The 21,036-nt window shown below is 40.2% G+C and overlaps 1 protein-coding gene across 6 annotated transcripts in view; it reads left to right on the top strand.

Moving 5' to 3' along the window:
* Positions 1–9,551, top strand: part of LOC132149129 (SH3 and multiple ankyrin repeat domains protein 1-like) — a 120,867-nt gene extending 111,316 nt beyond the window's left edge. The window contains exons 22-27 of one of the 6 annotated variants that reach the window (XM_059558088.1): positions 420–532; positions 735–855; positions 1,819–5,356; positions 5,796–6,698; positions 7,439–7,524; positions 8,258–9,551. In XM_059558088.1, the coding sequence (XP_059414071.1) occupies positions 420–532; positions 735–855; positions 1,819–5,356; positions 5,796–6,698; positions 7,439–7,505 (4,742 nt within the window). In that variant the 3' untranslated portion in view covers positions 7,506–7,524; positions 8,258–9,551. Of the gene's footprint in view, positions 1–419; positions 533–734; positions 856–1,818; positions 5,357–5,795; positions 6,699–6,815; positions 7,218–7,438; positions 7,754–8,257 lie in introns of those variants that run through there. The other 5 variants (XM_059558085.1, XM_059558087.1, XM_059558089.1 and 2 more) reach the window with 5 other exon arrangements.
* The last annotated feature ends 11,485 nt before the right edge of the window (positions 9,552–21,036 follow it).

Raw genomic sequence — 21,036 nt, 5'->3', positions numbered from 1 at the left:
GGGCAGAGACAAAAAAACAACAACAAAAAAGCATCATAAAATTGTCCTTGTCCAAGTCTTATGAACAATATTCCAAGTCTTTTGAAGCCATATGATAGTTTTGTGTAAGCTATAGTATAGGCTGAAATTTATTTTATTATTCATTGAAAATCATGCTTGACAGGCATGACCACAATGTACTTTCATTGTATGGAAAAGAGTAGCTTTGTTACTCTGCTATAAATAAATCCTTTTTGTTCCATGGAAGAAAGAATGGGTTTCAAAGACACATGGGTGAGCAATGATGACAGAGTTATCATTTGTTGGGTAAACAACTCCTTTAAATCCAAGCTAAATCCCTCCAATTCAAGCTAAGAAAAAATAGTTAGTTAATTAATAATTGATTTATTCATTTCCCTCTCTCTTTTATTCTATGTCAGATAAACTGGATGAGATTTTAGCAGCAGCACAGCAGACTATCAGTACCAATGAGGCCCCAGGGCCCCGGGTACAAGGGGTAAAAAGAGAACGGGGCAGAGGCTTTTATAATGAGGTGTGTTTGTGTATGAGACCATTGAAGCAGTTATTAAAGATCACTAAGACCACTGATGATTATGAAAAAATATTTTTTTAGATGGTGCTCTGGATTTACTGAGCTAAAAAATTTTTTGCAGAAATTGTTTAGCAAAACTGAATTATTTTGAAAATTGGTGCATAATGTTTATAATGTTCTTTCTTTCCATTTATTTTGTTAGCCAAATTTCGATCAAGTGGGAATTGGGATGACATCATCTGGGGCAGGGTTAGGATATGACCGTGGTCAATTTATGTCTGGCCATGGCCCTCCGCACGGTATGCTGCGACAGAAGTCCATCGGTGAGGCTGTCTGTTAGTCCATCTGTCTGTCTGCCCACCTGTCTGTATAACCATACTGCTGTATGTCTATGGTATGTGTGTTTAGAGCACTCAAAAGAGTGCAGCTGTGGATTTGCTTTAATGCTTATCATCTGTAATGCTTTATTGCTCTAGAATAGAGACCGTACATTTCAGTTGTTGAAATAGTCCATAAGAATCTTGTCAGGGGTTTGACTGGTTTACTGGAGAGACCAATTGCCATAACAAAGGTGAATTAGATTTATTTCTTAGTGTTCATTCTTGGTTGGACTATATAATTTGCAGCCCATTTAAAACCACCAAGATAATTACAGTAGCACACTATCTATATTATAAGAAATGGTTTCTGTTCCATATAAATATGTAAAGCTGGCAATGTCATCATGTGCTTAAATGTTTAATATTAAAATGTTCACTTTCTTGGGTTGCACAATTGGGAACTTTATTTACATAAAACAACAGCATTTGTGTTTTTTTTTGCATTCCATGAGATAGCTATTGTGTATTTGTGTCACTTCTTTTTGTCATCAAGACGACTTTATGTATGTATTGTATTTGTCCTTGTATAACACACTGTAGCTAAAACCGGTCTGCACTGACACAAAAAAGCATTTCAGAAGTAGAGAGGTGAATGGCTTGTACATGTTACTGCTGAGAGATTGCCCAGTTATGGTAAAAACAGGAAAGCAGACAGACAGACAGACAGACATATTACAAGATGGTCTCATTTCTGTTTCCCATTTTATTGTCCTCTGCTCATTTTTAGGAAATAAAGATATTTTTTAATCTCCTTCTCTTTTATCACATACAGCTGATGTACATTCTCTTTCTCTCTCAAACATATTTTTATTTTGTGTTTGTTTTGTAACACTATTTTCTATTCATACTCCATTTCTTTCCTTGAAAATATATTTCATCTCTCTTTTCGGTTTTCTTTTTCTGCAGGTGTTCCAGAGGAGGAGAAGCAGTTACTTCATCCTCCAGCCATGAAGTTTGCCCGCAGTCTTTCAGTACCTGGCCCAGATGACATCCCTCCTCCCCCTACTACAGCTCCCCCTGAGCCCCCTTTCTCCTCGGCTCCCCCTCTTGGCTTTAGGGGCAAGACATCCCAGCAGCCGTCTGTTTCTGTGTCCCAAACCACTTCCTCTTCTGCAAATTTTCAGCTCTACTCGCAGTCAGTGTCTGTCACTCATGGACCCAGAGACAGGTCCCCTGGACCACCTGCTGGGTCTGGAACTGGGGACCTCCCTTACTCCCATGCTCACGCCCACCCCTCTGTGCCAAGCAGGACTGCATCCAGGAAGGTGATTGGGTACACAGGGGACCTTGCAGGGGCTGGAGGAGCACCAGGGGCCAAGGCTGCAGCATTGAGAAGGGGCTATAGCAATGCAGTCCCACCCACTAGCGTTGCTACTGTTATTCCCCAACAGCAGCAGACTACTCAGAGCCAACCTTCCAGGGTGGACCGCAGTGTGATAGGGGCAGGAGCAGGGGCAGGTGGTGTGTCGAAAGGTGGTGCCCGGAGAGGGAAGGGGCCCTTGGTGAAGCAGTCAAAAGTGGAGGATTTGCGCCAGGGCCAGGGCACACTGGAAGGGAAGGGGTCAATGGAGAAGAGCTCAATTCCTATCCCAACAATCATCGTTAAAGCCCCTTCCACCAGCAGCAGTGGTCGTAGTAGCCAAGGCAGCAGCACTGAGGCTGAACCGGCTACTCCAGGAGAGAGTGACAGTTCTAAACCCCAACCTGTTGTTCCCCCGCCTGCGCCCACCGTTCCACCACCAGCCCCTCCATCTAGACCTGCTCCACCACCCCCATCACTTCATACTCAAGAGAATTTGGACTTTACCAGCCAGTTTGGTGCTGCCATAGTAGGGGCAGCTCGCAGGGATCGAGAAAGATTCCATGAAGCACGACGAAAGAGTGCCTCCTTTTTTCTTTCTGCTGAGGAAGAGTTGGGTGGAGCAGGAGAAGCGGGAGGACGGACACAGACTTCCCAACAGCAGCTGAGTTCCCAGCCTTCACCACGCCTGCGGCCATCCAAATCTATAGATGAAGGCATGTTCTCAGGTGATACTTTTATCCACCACACACGCAGTATGCCCCCTGCCTTTGGCCTGCCTGAGTACTCCTCACCTGCTCCTCCTGGGGATTACCAGCCTAAGTCTGTACCTGCTGACTTCTATGGGGCGGGGGGCCGACAACAACAACAACAACAACAGCAGCAGCAGCAAACCTCCACCACAACTTTCATTCACCCATTAACAGGGAAAGTTCTGGACCCTTCATCCCCACTAGGGTTGGCATTGGCAGCACGGGAGCGTGCCTTGAAAGATGATGGTCGCATACGCAGGGAGAGGACCACTGAACATCATTTTACCCGTCAGTTGTCCAGCATTGGGGCTTTTTCCTCATCCACTGCACAACCAACATCACACATCTCCTATTCAATGGTCTCGTCCTCCTCTGCGGCTCAGTCCTCAAGCTCCTCCTCATACCTTGTTACCTCCTCATCGTTAGCTGCCACTACCACATCTGCTCGACCTCCATCTCCCAGGATCCTGCGTGGAGCAGGAAGCAGCTGGGGTGAGGAAGCAGGGGTTGGAGAGCGTGCAGATAGGGAGGTTGCTGGTACCTCTGCTCCCAGAGAAGGCCTAAGGGTTCGTTTCTCTGAGGATAAAACTGTCCACACTCACCACTATCAGTCTCAGCACTATCAGCCCACCTACAAGGAGCGTGAACGAGAGCGTCAGAGAGAGAGGTCACGAGAAAGAGAGAGGGAAAAAGAGGTAGAAAAAGCTCAGACCCAGTTACAGCAGCAGTCCACACAGTCAACAACCCAGCAGCCTCGTCGTCCCTCGTTCTTGAGGATGGAGAGTGAGGCTGGTGCATACATCCTTTCCTTGACACCACCTACTCCAGCTCCAACAACAGCCCCTTCACGTCCTTCAGCAGGAGCTTCAGGTGAAAGTGGCACAGGTCTGATGGTTCTCCCTCCCCCAGCTCCCTCGGTAGATGTAGATGATGAGTTTGTGTTTGCTGATCCACTCCCTCCACCTCTGGAATTTGCCAATAGTTTTGATCGTGGTTTGGGTTATTCTGCAATGTTGTCTCACAATGTGACAGCCCGCCAGAAGCTTCATCCTCCCCCACCACCTCCTCCCCCTACAAAAGACTCCTTTATGACTGGGTTCCCACCTCATACGCCCCTGCCTTCACCACAGGCAGGAGATTCCACAACTTCCAGCCTTACTTCCTATGACAGTGAGGTTGCCAACCTCACCCAGTCAGCCCCCTCTCCCTCTTCATCTTCCCCCAACCCAAAACCCCCTCCCTCCCCCTCCACCTTGCAGCCATCTGGGCCACCTCCACCTCCTTCTGTATCACCTCCGCCTCCACCCACCTCCTACCATAGACCATTTGGCCTATCTCAGTCACAGCACTTATACAACAGTACAAATTCAGCTGGACGCTCCTCTTCTCCCACTCCACCTCCTCTCTCTATTCCAGCTCCACCTGCCTACCGGGGTCCCTCAGCAGCAACATCCACCACCGCAACTTCTGTAAGTCTTAGAGGAGCCCCAACTGTGACTGCAAGCTGTTCCACAACTGCTTCTACAACTGTCATCTCTTCTACTACTTCTGTGGTCACACCACACACACGCTTAGCAACTGTCTCCACGGTAGCTACAGGGGGTAGCAGGCGGCCCAGTGCAGAGCATCATCCACCACCCAGTGTCGCTGCAGCTAAGAGTGGCGAGTCCCAGGAGACAGTGGTAGATTCTGGGATTGAGGAGCTGGATAGCCGAAGCAGCAGCGACCATCACTTAGACAACATCCTTGCACTCAGTGGTAGTGGGGTCAGAGAAAGTTTGGAGAGAGCAGGGATGGGTAGCATAGGTGGAGTTGGAGAGAGAGTTGGGTCAACAGATGCCGACAGAAGTGGGACTGAATTTTTAGAGTCTTACATGAGTTATCTTGATGGACAGACTTTTGAAATGCACAATACCAAAGCTACAAGCACTGCATCCACCTACCCAAAAACACAGAGGTACAGAGAAGGGAGCCAGGCTGGCGATCTTCGACGCCAAACCAGCACAGCACCCCCTGCATACCACCGTCGTAGGGAGGAGGAAGAGGAGGAGGATGAGGTAGAAGAGGGAGAGGAGGAGGATGTGAATGCCCGTGATGGCTATGGAATGAGGGAAGGGCCAGGGATCGCTCGCTCCTCTGTAATGTACTTTGACCGGCCCCGCACTCCAGAGATAAAACCACTGTGGGGTGATGGGTCAGCCGGAGCAGCACAGTCCATACGGGAGGGAGGGGTTCAGCCCGGTGGGACATATGTGGAGGCACGTAAACTACATCCTCCCATGTCCGGTATGAAGGCAAGCATCATCAATGAACTAAGCACCAAATTACAACAGAGGAGCAAAGGAACAGAGAACTGGGGAGCTCAGAGATCACTGAGCAGACATAGGTATTTGTGTGTTATCAGTATAGGTATATGTGCATGACTGTGTGTAAATGTCTGCATGGTGGCCTTGAAAAGGAGACATGTGGCATGAGAATCTCTAAGCTGCCCAAGAATTGTGTGATTTGATATGCATGAACTCCTGGGATATTCAGAGTAACAATGTGTGAAAATAGTTTTGTAACTGCCATTTTATTATTCAGTGTCTCAAACACCAATGAACTCTGTGTGTGTGTATTGTGCAACTGTGTCTGTTTAAACTGTTCCTCTCTTTTGTGATTTCTGCTTTTTATTACACTGTCCATGTACAACTGTCTGTCCCACATCAGACACAGGTAACTGTAGCACTATACTGCTCTCTCATTATCTTTACTGTCAAACTGTTTTTTCTTTTTTTTTGTCCTCTCTTATTCTTTTGCCTTAATTTGTGTTGCATTTTCTCTCATTTCAGGTACTCAGAGGACTCCACAGGTGCACTGAGTCCTCCCTCTGTCCGCTCTAGCTCCCCATCTCCTGTTCAACTCTCTCAGCCTGCCTTGTCTCCCTCCCCCACCCCTTCTTCCCAGCCACTCTACCCAAATTGGGCTCGATCTCCTTCACCTCAGCCCCCTGCTGCCTCATCCCAGCCTCCTCCCCGATCCCACTCACCTGTTTCACCCTCTTCATATTCACCGTACCCCACCTCACCCAAACACCGGCCCGTTTACCGCACCAAAGCCCTGGAGTTTCAGTTTATCCCCAGCCGAGATTCACGTAAGGCAGAGTCACATCACGCTCAGCGCAGACGAGCACCCAGCCCACTAATTTCTCCCTCTGACCGCCCCAAGCTTGGCCCTCCCCGTCCCTCTTCCCTTCCCATTCTCCCCACCGCGCCCCTCTACAGCAGCTTGTATGACCTCCGTGGTTCTATTACTCCACCCTCACCTGCCAATCCTCTTGGGGACCCCTACTTCTCCCCCTCTCCCCCTCTTTTTGCCCCTTCGGGGGCTCCACCTCCTCCAAATTCCTCTCTCGTGGTCTCTCGCTCCTTGTCTCCCACCCACTTCCTGTCAGGGACGTCATCCCCACCACTCCACCCCATTCCTCCACCCACTTGCCTGAGTTATCCACACCTTCCACCTCCTTCACCCACCAAACCCTTTGCCTCCAAACCACTCCCATACTGGACCAAGTACGACGTTGCGGATTGGCTGGGCTACCTGAACCTGGGTGAGCACAGAGAGCGTTTCCTAGATAACGAGATTGATGGCACGCACCTGCCCTCTCTAACCAAGGACGACTACCTGGACTTGGGTGTGACCAGGGTTGGCCATCGCATGAACATAGAGAGAGCACTCAGGAGAGTGATGGACAGGTGAGAGAAGAGATAGAAGGGGAGGCAGAGAGACGCAAGGGAGGACAGCGAGTGGGGATGTGGGCAAATGAGAAAAAAATAAGTCCTTATACTTTCCACCTTCCCCCCTATCATCAGGCTGTCTTCTAGCACTTTCCCCATTTCTGCCCTCTCCTCCCGAGATGAACGGACAGACAGAAGGAGAGATGAGGCCAACCGGAGTTGATTGGACAGGAAAGAAGAGGTGACAACTGCTGCCATCAGAGATTATTCCCTGAATTAAGGAAAATGCAGGAAGAGATGACTTCAACATCAAACTGCCGACTCACAGATAGAGAGATACAAGAGAAACAGAGAGCACTGAAGGCCTGCCGACTGTGAACAAGCCTGTGCTTACGTGTGTTTCAGTCAACGAAAATATAAACACCCACATATGCATCCGTACATATCAACATTTAAACAGAACACACTTAGTTTCAGCTTGCAGGGACTCACAAGATGATAAAAATGAAAACAAATGAATAAAATATTGGAATATAACTCTATGAGTATACACAAGTTCAACAAGAGAATGTGACATACTACATGCCTGAGCCAAATAATTTGAGGGAAACAATCAAAATGTTTTTTCTGTAGTTCTGAAAGGAAGAGATAGGGAGAAAGAGAGATATTGAAACCTCCTTTGCTATCTTTCTCTTTTTCTCAGATTTTGAGCTGAGTCTGTGTTACCGGCAAATATTTACTGATGGACTCATTTTTAGAGTAGGTTCAATGGAGACCAATGCAGGGAGGGCAAGTAATGACAAACCTCCTTTCTGGCGTGACTAGGGAAGCCCTTTAAATAGAGGTCAGTACACTTATTTGGTAAGACTGTGTTTATGCTTGGGTTCCTGTTGTTTGTGTGTGATTGCGTGTGTGCGCATACTTGATAATGTGAAAGGTTATCACTAGAGGCATGACCGTGATTTGTTATGTGATTTTACCTCACTAATGGAGGGATTCTATTTTGCCGAAGCCAGATTGGGGCTTGTGCTTATCTTGTATTTCACTAGAACTTCTATACTTTCTCATGTCTTACAATGAAATTATTAAAATATATATATTTATATATATATATATATAAATAATATATATATATATATATATATATATATATATATATATATATATATATATATATATATATATATATACAGACTGGTCACTGTATTACAAACCCGTAGCAAAAATAAGTGCCCAGAACAACATAACAGCCACAAAATGCTCTACCACTTACACACATGCACTCAGTACATCCTCAGCCTACTGATAGCATTATACACAAATGTACGACAACACCTGTCGATGACGATATACTTATCTCTTTTATTTATATAACACATAATGGGACACCAATATCAATGTATGGATACAAGATGAAGATAATGTTATAATGCAAAAAAAAAAAATCTTTTAAAGAAAGATGATACAACATTGTAAAAAGAAAAGTATATTGTTTCAGTACATATATATATATATATATATATATATATATATATATATATATATATGCTAAAAATGTATCAATATTTTTACTACAGACTCTCAAAATATAGAGGTGACGATGACTTCAGCGAACCTATCAACGATATCAAGCCTACATTTTAAAAGAGGAGACAATATGGAGACGAGGGAGAGGGAAATCCAAACTGCCTGTATTTCTTTCAAAGTCACTCTCCCTCTCTCCTTCCAAAAAACACTCTTTCTATGGAGGCGAAGCAAGATGAACATGCACTCTGACATGGGTGGGGGATATGTGCTAATATCTGTTTTAATATGATTGTTTCCATAACAATTTTTCAAGTCTAAGTGAGTCTGGATTTCTGTTATTGATTTAACAAGAGATAATATTTATTGCAGTCACTGTTTTCATCGTCCTTGCTGTTATTGCTATAAGCTGCAATGTTTCTTGTTTGTTTTTTGAGCAGAAACGCTGAACAGGTGTTTATGCTTGACAATTTTTTTTTTTTTTTGTGATCACATGCAAAAGTTCAATGTTCAGATCTTTGGTACCTATAGGACTTAAATTAGAGAATAGACACTCGTATCTTACAGTGTCCCTCACCCTCCTGATTTTCCTTCCAACACAAAATTATTGCCATCAATTTGTATGCAAGGACTATCAAGAAGTTTATTGTCTGTGGCTGTAGATATACACTTTACATTCATATTTCATTACACAAATTTATAAGTAAATCTAGTGACTTCCACCCCTCATCTCCCACATCACAAATAGTTGCTCAATCAATTAAAAGGGCTCCTCATCATCACATTGCACCTTTAATGAGCCATTCCTCTTCTTTCCTGTTCCTTTCATCTGCTGTCACCTTGAGTCCAAACCACCATCGCCTTCACCTTAATTTTTTACTTTCTGTCTATGTCACTTTCAAGGCCAACAAGACCATTCTCCTTCTTCATTTCCCTCTGCCCATCTTGCATCTGTTTGTCCTCTCAGAATTAGTGTGGGATTCATCGCATTATTGATCACCCATATTGGACAAAAAGATTGAATAACTTTTATTTTTGATGTTTAAGACTGGTAAGTATAGTGATGTTGATAACAGTAAGGACAATGAAAGAAATTATCATTCTGAGATGGAAAAAAAAGGATTCCAAGTTTTAAAGAATCTCTGTCTTCCAAATGTTTAACATGAGTTTAACGTGTAATTGAATCATGCTTTCTACACATCCTGTTTTCCCTGTTGTCTCATCTTTTTATAGTCAAATTCATTAAACCAAATTGCTTCAATAGCTGCGAGTGTACCTTGATGAATGGTTAATATTCTCACTTTCCAATATTGTCCACTAGGTGGAGTAAAAGTCACACTTCTCACAACCCTGGCCATGCAAAGGACAATGCAAAAAAAAAAGAAAGAAAAAAAAACGGACATATTTCAGCCTTTGTTCAGTCCTCAAGCTCTGCATTTAAGATTGTCAATATCACAGGTTCTAATAATAGAACAGTATTCAGTCATGCTTTCTTGATATGCAGAGATATGCAGAATCATGCTGATACATATTGAAGATCACATAGCCATTAAAGGGTCTGGGCAGTGTGACCTAGGACAAGGTCATGGATCACACACAGGGGCAACTGATGCAGTAGCTGTCCAGGGTGTGCAGAAAGCATCTTTTTTTTTTTTTTAATTGAAGAAAATTAACTATGAACAGATAAGAGGTTATTTACAGAATATATACGTGTATGCGATTATACATATTCATATACAAATGTTTTAAGAAATGACTAAAGGTTATTAGAATTATAATAAAAGATGCAGGAATTACTTTGAGTGTCTTGTGGTTTGTTCACTATAATTCAATTCAAGTTTATTTGTATAGCGCTTTTTACAATACAAATCGTTACAAAGCAACTCTACAGAAAATTCTGTTTCTACAATATTTAGTAATAGCTTATAAGTGGTGATTGTCAGTTTGTGCACGTATGACAGGATTTGTAGAAAAATGTATACAAGTCGTTGTCAGCCAGATGATGAACATTATTAATATTATTAATAATTATTATATGATGCAGTCACACTTGTAGCAATATTTGTTAGTTCTGTTGTTGATTCAGGGTTAGCATCATCTGGGGTCCTCTGAGGGTCAGCATCATCTCTTCTCAGGTGTTCTGGATCCAGACTGGAGCGTGTGTAAATCGTAATCACCACGGGATGTAAATCCCATGGCAAAACATAGAAACAAATAGAGACATCATTAGTATAGCTGCTATTCCAACAAAGTAAAATTAATTAGTTTAACCCAAGCTAAAGAATAAGAATGCACATTTGATCAGATACAACTATACTCACAATTTAAGATACATTATTCGTATGCTTGGCGAAAGAGATGTGTTTTTAATCTAGATTTAAACAGAGAGAGTGTGTCTGAACCCCGAACATTATCAGGAAGGCTATTCCAGAGTTTGGGAGCCAAATGTGAAAAAACTCTACCTCCTTTAGTGGACTTTGCTATCCTAGGAACTACCAAAAGTCCAGCGTTTTGTGACCTTAGGGTGCGTGATGGGTTGTAGCGTGGTAGAAGGCTAGTTAGGTACGCAGGAGCTAAACCATTTAGGGCCTTATAGGTAAGTAATGATAATTTGTAACTAATACGGAACTTAATAGGTAGCCAGTGCAGAGACTGTAAAATTGGGGTAATATGATCATATTTTCTTGACCTGGTAAGGACTCTAGCCGCTGCATTTTGGACTACCTGTAGCTTGTTTATTGACGAAGCAGGACAACCACCTAGAAGTCCATTACAATAGTCCAGTCTAGAGGTCATGAATGCATGAACTAGCTTTTCTGCATCAGAAACAGTTAACATGTTTCGTAGCTTGGCAATGTTTCTAAGATGGAAGAATGCAGTTTTTGTAACATGGGAAATATGATTTTCAAAAGACAAGTTGCTGTCTAATATAACACCCAGATTTTTGACTGAAGAAGAAGTAACAGTACATCCGTCTAGTTGCAGATTGTAATCTACAAGATTCTGTGTAGTGTTTTTTGGTCCAATAATTAATATCTCTGTCTTATCCGAATTTAATTGGAGAAAATTATTGGTCATCCAATCTTTTACATTTTTAACACACTCTGTTAGCTTAGATAATTTAGAGGTTTCATCTGGTCTCATTGAGATATATAGCTGAGTATCATCAGCATAACAGTGGAAGCTAATTCCGTATTTTCTAATAATATTACCAAGGGGCAACATGTATATTGAAAATAGAAGGGGACCTAGGACGGATCCTTGTGGCACTCCATATTTTACTGATGATAAATTAGATGACTCCACATTTAAGTAAACAAAATGGTAGCGATCGGACAGGTTGGATCTAAACCATCTTAGAGCCTGCCCTTGAATACCTGTATAGTTTTGTAATCGATCTATGAGTATGTCATGATCTATGGTGTCGAGCGCAGCACTAAGATCAAGTAAAATTAGAAATGAGATGCAGCCTTGATCTGACGCAAGAAGCAGGTCATTTGTAATTTTAACAAGTGCAGTTTCTGTGCTATGGTGGGGCCTGAAACCTTACTCTTTCAGTAATTTAGTGGGTACAGGATCTAATAAACATGTTGTTGGTTTAGATACAGTGATACATTTATTTAGCTCTTCCTGTCCTATAAAGCACTGCAGTTTATCTTTGGGTGCGATGGATGAAACTGAAGTGTTAGACGCTGTAGAATCTACATTCGCTATTGTATTTCTAATGTTATCTATTTTATCAGTGAAGAAATTCATAAAGTCATTACTATTTAACGTTGGTGGAATATTTGAATCAGGTGGCATCTGGTAATTTGTTAATTTAGCCACTGTGCTAAATAAAAACCTTGGATTGTTTTGTTTATTTTCTATGAGTTTGTGTATATGCTCTGCCCTAGCAGTTTTTAGAGCCTATAACATTTTTTTTTGGTACATGGATATTTTAAACCATACAGTTCTTATTAATTTACATCCTGATAAATGTTTAATAAGTTACAGATATTTGACATAAAACATGTTTGCATTCATAATGCATAAGCCAAAATAATAGCTAATTTTACACAAATTTACTGGTTCTTAAACCAGTTTGCTTTGCTGGTTTGTAGTTTTCTGGATGATTTTTGTGATGGCTGTGCCAGCTTTGTCACGAGTAGTGAAGCTACAAATCCTCCAGGTCCTGCACATTTCTCTGGCTTTGTAGAATTTTTCTGCCCATTTCCAACAAGAATGTGAAGCGATTCTGAGATTCAGCTCTTCACATGTAGAACAACTGAGAGACTTGTACAAAACTATTACAACAGATGTAGTCATAGATCCTTAAGAAAGCAATTCACTACCTTAAGAGCCAAAAAATATTTTTATTTTCTTCTAAGACATGCCTTGCGAAGCTTGTAATGGCAGCAAGATGTTAACATATTTACCTTACAATATGTGACTGCCAGGAGATTGGGCTCCACCTCCTTCTCAGTTATGCTTTCCTCATTATTGATTGTTAGTTACATAATTATGTGCTCGTTAGTGGTTTTCCTGTATTTTTATTTTTTTACATACAATTGAGGTACTATTGCATAATGAAAAGCACTACAGAAAATAAATTGTTTTGAATAAAAAAATTTTGAATTCACTATTTGCAACAGGGGGTTCCAAGCCTGCTTCCCTGAGGGCCACAATTTAGCAGAGTTAAGATCTTATACCTTGTATTTGTAATTTTGAAAAGAAAAGAAAAGAAAAGCCGATAGAGGATGAAAAATAAAGGTATTTATTGTATTTATATGGATGGACATTTAGAAACAAACCTATAGGCTACATCACAACGTCAATTCTAAGGCACTTCCTAAACGATTTGACTTTTTTTTTTTCCAGAACCCTGGTGAACCTGATTAGCTAGTTGCGAAACTTCGGGTTGAAGCTAAACTCTGCAGGAAAGTGGGCACTTCCAGGGAAAGATCTTCAACATGATCATCTGATTCAAACCAGTAATTTAAAAACCAAAAACACTTCAAGTCTAACAGGGTTCTCACACCTTTTTTCTAGATTGTTATACAGCGTTTTAAAGACATCATATGATGTGCTTTCAAATTTTCCTTTCTCTTTTTGTTCGTGCCTCGCATTTCTCCTTCACGCGCTCCACTGTTTACCGCCGGAGACTGTCAGGATTGCGCTCGTGCTCGGCCTCGGTTCGTCTCTGACACAGCTGATGTGTGATCTCTCCTTGGGACTCGTGGCTAGTAATACGTGGCCAGGTACTTCAAAACTAAAGTGAAGTAGCTTTACTTTTCTGTGGGTTTTTAATGGCTCTCTGCATACCGAAGGCGTTACCTTAGCAGTCGAAAGCTGCGTATTATTGCATGGACGGAGCAGAAATGTGTGTAAATCATACGCACAGTTCCATTGCATGATAAATGTGTTTTAACATTGCTGACGAACCGACTGTTAAGGAAACTGTTAAAATAACCACAGCATTAACAACGACCTTGAAATAAGAGCGTGAGGCTTATCTGATAATCAGGTTCATGAAAGTAGCGTTTGTTTCTTCAGCAAACAGACATCAGGCGTTTTCTCTCAGGATCATCATTCGCTGATGGAGAGGAAGTTAAATGGCTACTAGGCCTATAGCATTTTATTTTGTGAAAATGAAATAAAGAAGTTTTCACACTGAAAGAGAAGTGATTTTGCTCTCATAGACGTGCCAGGCTTTTTCTGCCGCTAAACTGAATAAAAGCAGAATGAACTGATGAAACGGTAAGAAAAAAAAAATACAATTTATGAATGATGCAGTGCTAACTGATATATCATTACAGTACAGAATCTATAAATTATATTTTCTATCTTATTCTGTGCAGAAAATGTAAATAATAGCTAATTTAATGTAGTTGCCTATAGCCTATAAAACAATCACAAAATTGCCATTAAAATAATATTGATTAAAAATGATTGATTATTGTCCAGAAGTGTATTTTATTTTTTTAAAGCAAATTAAAAGGTAATAAAAAATAAAAATAAATAATTATTATTATAATACATAGGCAACATACATAAAATGATTGTATTTGACATTTCTGTCAGTTTCGAAATGATGGCTGCACCCCTGGTGTGACAAAATGTTAGCTTATACATAATTTTAAAGCTCTTTTTTTAAATCTTGGCTTACATAATTTTTATGTATGCCATAGCACCATTAAGATGGCATCTAACAATGGACAAAAGGTATTTCATTTGTTTCTATATGGTTCTCAAACCATAAAGGCTGGTGTAATTTGCCCCCTAACTAAGCATTTAAATAATCCTGTGAATGCACTTAAAGAGTTTAGAATTGAAATGATCGCATTCTAAATGTGCAAAAATGATTCTTGAATCGAAAACCTATGAATCATATCGCTGCCTACCCAAAGATTCACAGCCCTAATTCAGATGTTTGCACTGCAGAGGTGGGTAGAGTACCCAAAAACTCTACTCAAGTAAAAGTAAAAGTACTTCTAGAAATATTTACTCAAGTAAAAGTAAAAGTACTAGTCTTGAATAGTTACTTAAGTAAGAGTAAAAGAGTATCGGATAAAAAATCTACTCAAGTAGTTAGTTACTAGTTACTTTGGGTCATATATACTGAGCCTATTTTTATTTAGATATATAGATAAAATGTATGTAATGTATGTGTGTGTGTATAAATGTATATATTTCATCAGCCTTTACTCTAATTTATAATTTTATCTTCCTCAAACAGATGCAAAAGCCTCTAAGTGCCATCTGAAATCTTCTTATGAGCTTTTTTTTTCAAGCTCGTATTTAAGTTCAGTAATTTAAATGACAATTAATAGGTAATTTTCATTGCCAGTAATGTGAAATAAGTGAACATAAACATACAAGCTTGATAAAAATGATCATTATTGAAGGAAATTTGAGATGGCACTTAGAGGATTTTTCATCTGAACTCTTCATATTTAGAATAACCTAAATAACTGCATAAAACAGAGGGGCGTGTTTTACTAATAATTTGTTTATTTTTGCACAAGGCACTACATCGTTTTAATTATTTTGGTGTTATCAGAATACATAACACTTTAAAATTAAACTTACCAAAATAATTGAGTAAAAATTCAATAAAAGCCAATGTCATATATGTATTTGTGGTGGTATGGAATACTATTTTATAAAGGTTTCGAGGAAATAAAAAAAGTTAAATTACTTAAATAGTTAATTTATAAATATTGTTATTTTTAAAGTTTAATGTTAACTTATTTCTACTCAGTTTTATTTATTAATGTACCAGATGCAGTTACTCAGATTTACTACATTTTTTAGAGTGTATCCTCCATCTGTTTGCATCTGTAGATTTCTTCTAAATTCACCAATTTAGATTTCTAAATTTCAGGGGAAAAGGCTCTTGATGTAAGTCAATAACTGGGGACGTTCTGTATGCAAATTAGGCTAGTTAAAATGCGCACATTTGCATCTAATTGACAGGGAAATGCAGGTAAATAGGATAAACAAAATAACTAAAGCATATCACCTGGTGGTGATATATGCATATTTTATTAACTTATTTTATTACATGGCTTGGTTGAATTCCAATGTAGAATGCGGTCTGTTATAACCAACAGACCGCTGTGCAGAGTAGGCCTATAACAGACCGTTGCCATGAAAAACAGAGCGTTGCTATGGACTCACAGGATTCTAACCGTAGAGACGGAGCGGACTATTTTCTTTAGCGGAAGCAATACAATCGGGTTTAACAATCGGGGGAGAGGGAGAGGGAGCGCTTCAGAACTCCTGACCTGATATTTAGATACTATATTTCAATAAATATATTTGTTTGACAGGGAAGCTGTGTGCAAACAGAAATATATATTATTTTTCAAAAAATAAAAAAAAAGCATCCCCGAAAAAAGGGCACTTTCTCTCCAGGAATAAAAAGGGCAGGTGCTCAAGCCCCCTTTCATGTCTATGTGTGCACGTGCCTGGCCCAAGTTATTACCTGTTAAACAGTAGACAGCACACGCGGTGTTCATCTAATAAGGATCTCCATCGCTAGCAAATCATAGCCTTTGCAAATCTGCTTTCAATTCAGTGCAGTTCCAGCCATGTTTTCAACGCTGCTGATGTTAAACGTTACAACTCCGAGTGAACCACTTCAGACGCTCAGCGCGTGCGGCAGGGAACTGAACGACTCACTCAAACTGATTCATGAACCAATTCACTCGTTTGCCAATTGGTTTGATCAAGCCTTTGAACAGAATTGACTCAAAAGAATGAATCATTCGCGAATGGGCATCGCTCATTGCCCAGAGACAGGGGCGCCCTGTGGCAACCCCTAGGATTATTTGCAGTGGGTACTATTAATTTAAATGCAGAATGTAAATTCACAATAGTTTAAGAAGTGAAAAAAAGTGCAGCAGCTGCTGCAGCCACAGTTTTGCGTCTCTGAGCAACATTAAAGTGTTTCGTTCCTGAATGAATCAACCGTTTAAATGATTCGGTTCAATCGCAATGACTCACTTATTAACAGTGACTCGCTGCCACCTATTGGCGGTTTTAATTTCACATTTTATGGAACCTTTTCATTTTTTAAATAATTTCAAACATCAGTTTTCAATGTTTTATCTTTAAAATATCAAAACGTTATTTATTCATTTGTAACTGCAGGTTAAAGTATTCCATGTTCCACGGTGCTACATTAAACAGTGTGTAAAAACATCTAAATGGCACTTCAGATGCAGCTTCTGTTTTATCTGCATTGCAAAGATCAATTTTGTTGATACTGATTGCATTTGCTTAGTAACAGCCCAAATGCAAGTATTTGACCTAAAATATGGTGCACACTTTTAGAAACAATGTTGTAAAGGTAAAAAAAAAAAAAATCAGGTGTCAGCACAATTAAAAATAAGATATCAGCACAATAACACTCAGCAAAATAGTGTAATTATCGTTATCGATAAAATCCAAGAACTCACAGATATAACGTTTTGTCTATATTGCAAAACTTATTTTTTTTTCTTTATTTTAATGTGCCACCCCAAAATTTACTGTGGCCTCATTTGGCCACCCCTGTTAACATTTTCTGGGGGCGCCACTGCCCAGAGAAAAGTAGACGGCGCGTTTGGAATAAACTGAAGCAGTTATAACATTTATTGCATTAAGATAAAGTAACGAGAGGAGCGTCGCACACAGTAACGAAGTAAAAGTACAGATTTTCCCCCCAAAATTTACTCAAGTAAGAGTATAAAGTACCCATCTTTAAATATACTCCGAAAAGTATTAGTTACCCCAAAAAATTACTCAAGTAAATGTAACGAAGTAAATGTAACTCGTTACTACCCACCTCTGGTGCACTGCAGCACATTTTATGGAGGACTGTTTCCTGATCCTGGGAGAGTGGACTACAATGCTGGCTGTTCTGACTCGCAGTCTGTAAGTACATTTACATATGTAAAGGATTTGCCACTGATGATTCAAACAGAAGTTGAGCGGTGTAGAGTAATATGTCATTTCTCAGATCGCAAATGCAGACATTTATGCAGCATGATGCAACCCAAGTTTCCTTACGAGTCATTACAAACTATAATTATGTCCCTACTGGATGCAACAAATGGCTTGTCTGTAATGTGTTTTTGTCTTGGTCTTGTGCCGGTGTTCTGACCGGGACACACGTCGCAGTATGTTGAGGGGCATAACACTTCCGTCACTATGGCGTTATTTTTGTGCCACAATCCTGAGCGAGTAATTGTACGTTTTGAGCACAGAGAACTATATTTTGCAAGCACATTACATTATATTTTGAACAGAAATAAAAAAAATTTGCTTGAGCAAAGAAAAAACGATCCGTGCTCAATAAATGTATTTGCTTGTTTGCTATTATCCTTATTAAAGTGCAGTAATAACTCCTCTCACGCAGTTTACTCAGGTGCTCTCTCACAAACTTATTCTCTGTGCTCCTGTCAAGTCCCTCTCTCTCTCTCCAACCTCTTAATACTGTGCGCGCTCAACTCTTGACACACGCTCGCTCAACTTACAACAGCGTTACAAGTGTGCCACAAAATCAACCAATTGGAAAATGAAAGGTCAATTGTGATTGGCTGTTGGTCTCCAATCAAATCACTAGTAGAACCAAAGCCCTATCATTTCCTATTTAGAATTCAATAAAGAATGGCTCGTTTATTCGTTTTTCCGTTTAGTTTAACAAACAGAAAATGTGTTTTTGGCTCTATATATCTCATTTTGTCTTATGGGGTTTACAAATCGGTTTATGGCTTCAATATTTCATGCGCACTTGTGGGCGGTGCTGAAACGCTGCTTTCATCTGATTGGTCGAATCGCTCCACCTTCAGCACGTTTTTTTATTCTTTCGGCAGAATAAGAGTCAGTACGAGTGCGGCACTGTAATGTCTGAAACCACCACTCACTGTTAATTAGAATAATATTTGAAACAGATGTGGCTGGGCACATAATTCAGCACTAATTCAGCTGTGACTTGCAAGTGACCCCTTTAAATTATTTCTAGGTTATAGTATTGTATGAATATTGTCCCACTGTAAATACAGTGCAAATAGTTCTGTCTCCTTGGATAAAAGTGAAGTGGAAATCAAAATAAATAATAGACTGAACAGTTCCATGATAATATGTCTGTAACATATATTACTTTCGTCTTTTAAGTCTAAAGGCACTAGGTATATGTGTGTGACATTAATAAATAATTGTGAAAATTAATATAGTTAAATTTATGAAATAAATTAGTAATATTAGTTTTATTACATACTAAATTGAATGATGTTTTTCTTCTTAGTATTCTTTGTTGGGCTTGAGAAATCCAACATATATTTAAACATTATTATTATTATTTATTATAAGAGTAATTGACACCGACTACAACTTTAATGTTTCACCAAATTCAGCTCAGATCTTCAGACTCGTCTGACTCGCGTTGCTGTATAAGGGGCCGTTCACGCGCTCAAGTTCGTTATTTCCAATGTAGGCGCGCGGTATGCACGCTCATAATGGAAGCGACGCGCTCGTTTTTTCCAGGCGCATCCGCACCACATCGAGTTAAAAACATCTCAACTTTTCAGAATGCCGCAAGCGCACCGCAGGTCATGTGACAAGAACTAAACATTCAGCTTCATCCTTTCCCGTAACAACGTTGAAAGCTCAGTCAAGATGAAGGAACAGCTGATCATAGCTGCATATGGATTGCCATTTTGAAATAAATTTGAAAAGAGATTTTTTTGTGCTGCAAATCCATTTATCCTTTGCTGAAATTTCCGCGTCTTCATGGAGAGAGCCTTCATGGAGAGACCGAGTCATTGTTGCTTAGCAGCGGCAGACGCCTCAGGAGCGCTTCTGAAAAAAAATTTAAAAAAAAACTTTTATTTTTCATGAGCTGTATATTTTAAGATGTACTAGGTGTTGATAAATCACATGCAAAGAATGTAAAGAGCTTTGACATTTTTTTTTTAATTCGTTATTGAATTCTAAATAGGAAATGAAATGAACAAAAACTTACACGGACCAGATGGGCTTTGGTTCTACTAGCGATTTGATTGGAGACCAACAGCCAATCACAATTGATCTTTAATTTTACGATTGGTTGATTTTGTGGCACAGTTGTAACGCTGTTGGAAATTGGAAATTGAGCAGCGTGTGTCAAGAGTTGAGCGCGAGAGAGGGACTTGACCATAGACAGTAAAAGAAATGGACACAGCGACGCCATTGGATTCAACGGAGACAAGTGAAGTCAATTAGAAGCACTTACTTCCTGGGGGTCGGGCATACTGCGCAGACTCAAACTGAACTTGACCTAAATGCCGTTAATATGGATAATAGCAAACAAGCAAATACATTTGTGGGGCGGCAGTGGCTCATGTATGTCGTCTACAAACCAGAAGGTTGGTGGTTCAATCCCCGGCTCCACCTCGCCAAGTGTCGAGGTGTCCTTGAGCAAGACACCTAACCCCAGCTGCTCCCGACAAGCTGGATGGCACCTTGAATGGCGGACACCAGTCGGTGTGTGAATGGGTGCATGTGAGGCAACTTGTAAAGCTCTTTGGATGGCCATGTGGTCTGTTGAAAGCGCTATATAAATCCAGTCCATTTACATTTGAGCACGGAATAGTTTTTTCTTTGCTCAAAGCAAATTTTTTTTTTTTTGCAATTGTTAATTTGTTCAAAATATGGTGTGCTTGCAAAATATAGTTCTCTGTGCTCAAAACGTACAATTACTCGCTCAGGATTGTGGCACAAAAATAACGCCACATGTCACATGCTTGGAGGCCTTCCGCTAATCTCAATGCACAGGATAGCTGGCCAATCAGAGCACACCTCACTCTTCGGACCGATGAGCTTTGTAGAAATAATGTTTCAGAAGGCAGGGCATAGAGAAGGTACAGTATGCGGAAAATTTACCCTAAACCACACATTTTAATAGCAAGTGTTTTGGCAACATCTTATGACCCTTTAAGCCAATTACAAATTTTAGATTAAGATCACATCTTAAAACAGCATTTTGAAAATAATGCATTCTGAAAACAAGCTTGAAGATTTTCAGCCTTTATTGGTAGTTTTCACAAAAAAAAAAAAAAACAAAAAAAAAAAAAAAAAAAAAAAAAAAACACCCCACACCGCTATTAGAACAAAAACAATAGCTATAAGTTCATACAAGCATTACCAGCATTTTTGTATATATGCACATTATTTTACAGCTTAAACGCCATTCACAGGAAGGCAGAAGCTCGTCCACAGGTCACGATCACGTCACCAGATTCCACTCTGCAAGTAAAAAAAAAATAAAAATAAAAAGTTTAGTTTTATCCATGTCGCATTTAATTGCTTTGATTCCACTTCAACC

The sequence above is a fragment of the Carassius carassius genome, chromosome 9, assembly GCF_963082965.1.
Source record: "Carassius carassius chromosome 9, fCarCar2.1, whole genome shotgun sequence".
NCBI classification, from domain to species: Eukaryota; Metazoa; Chordata; class Actinopteri; order Cypriniformes; family Cyprinidae; genus Carassius; species Carassius carassius.
This window is presented reverse-complemented; position numbering and strand designations above follow the sequence as displayed.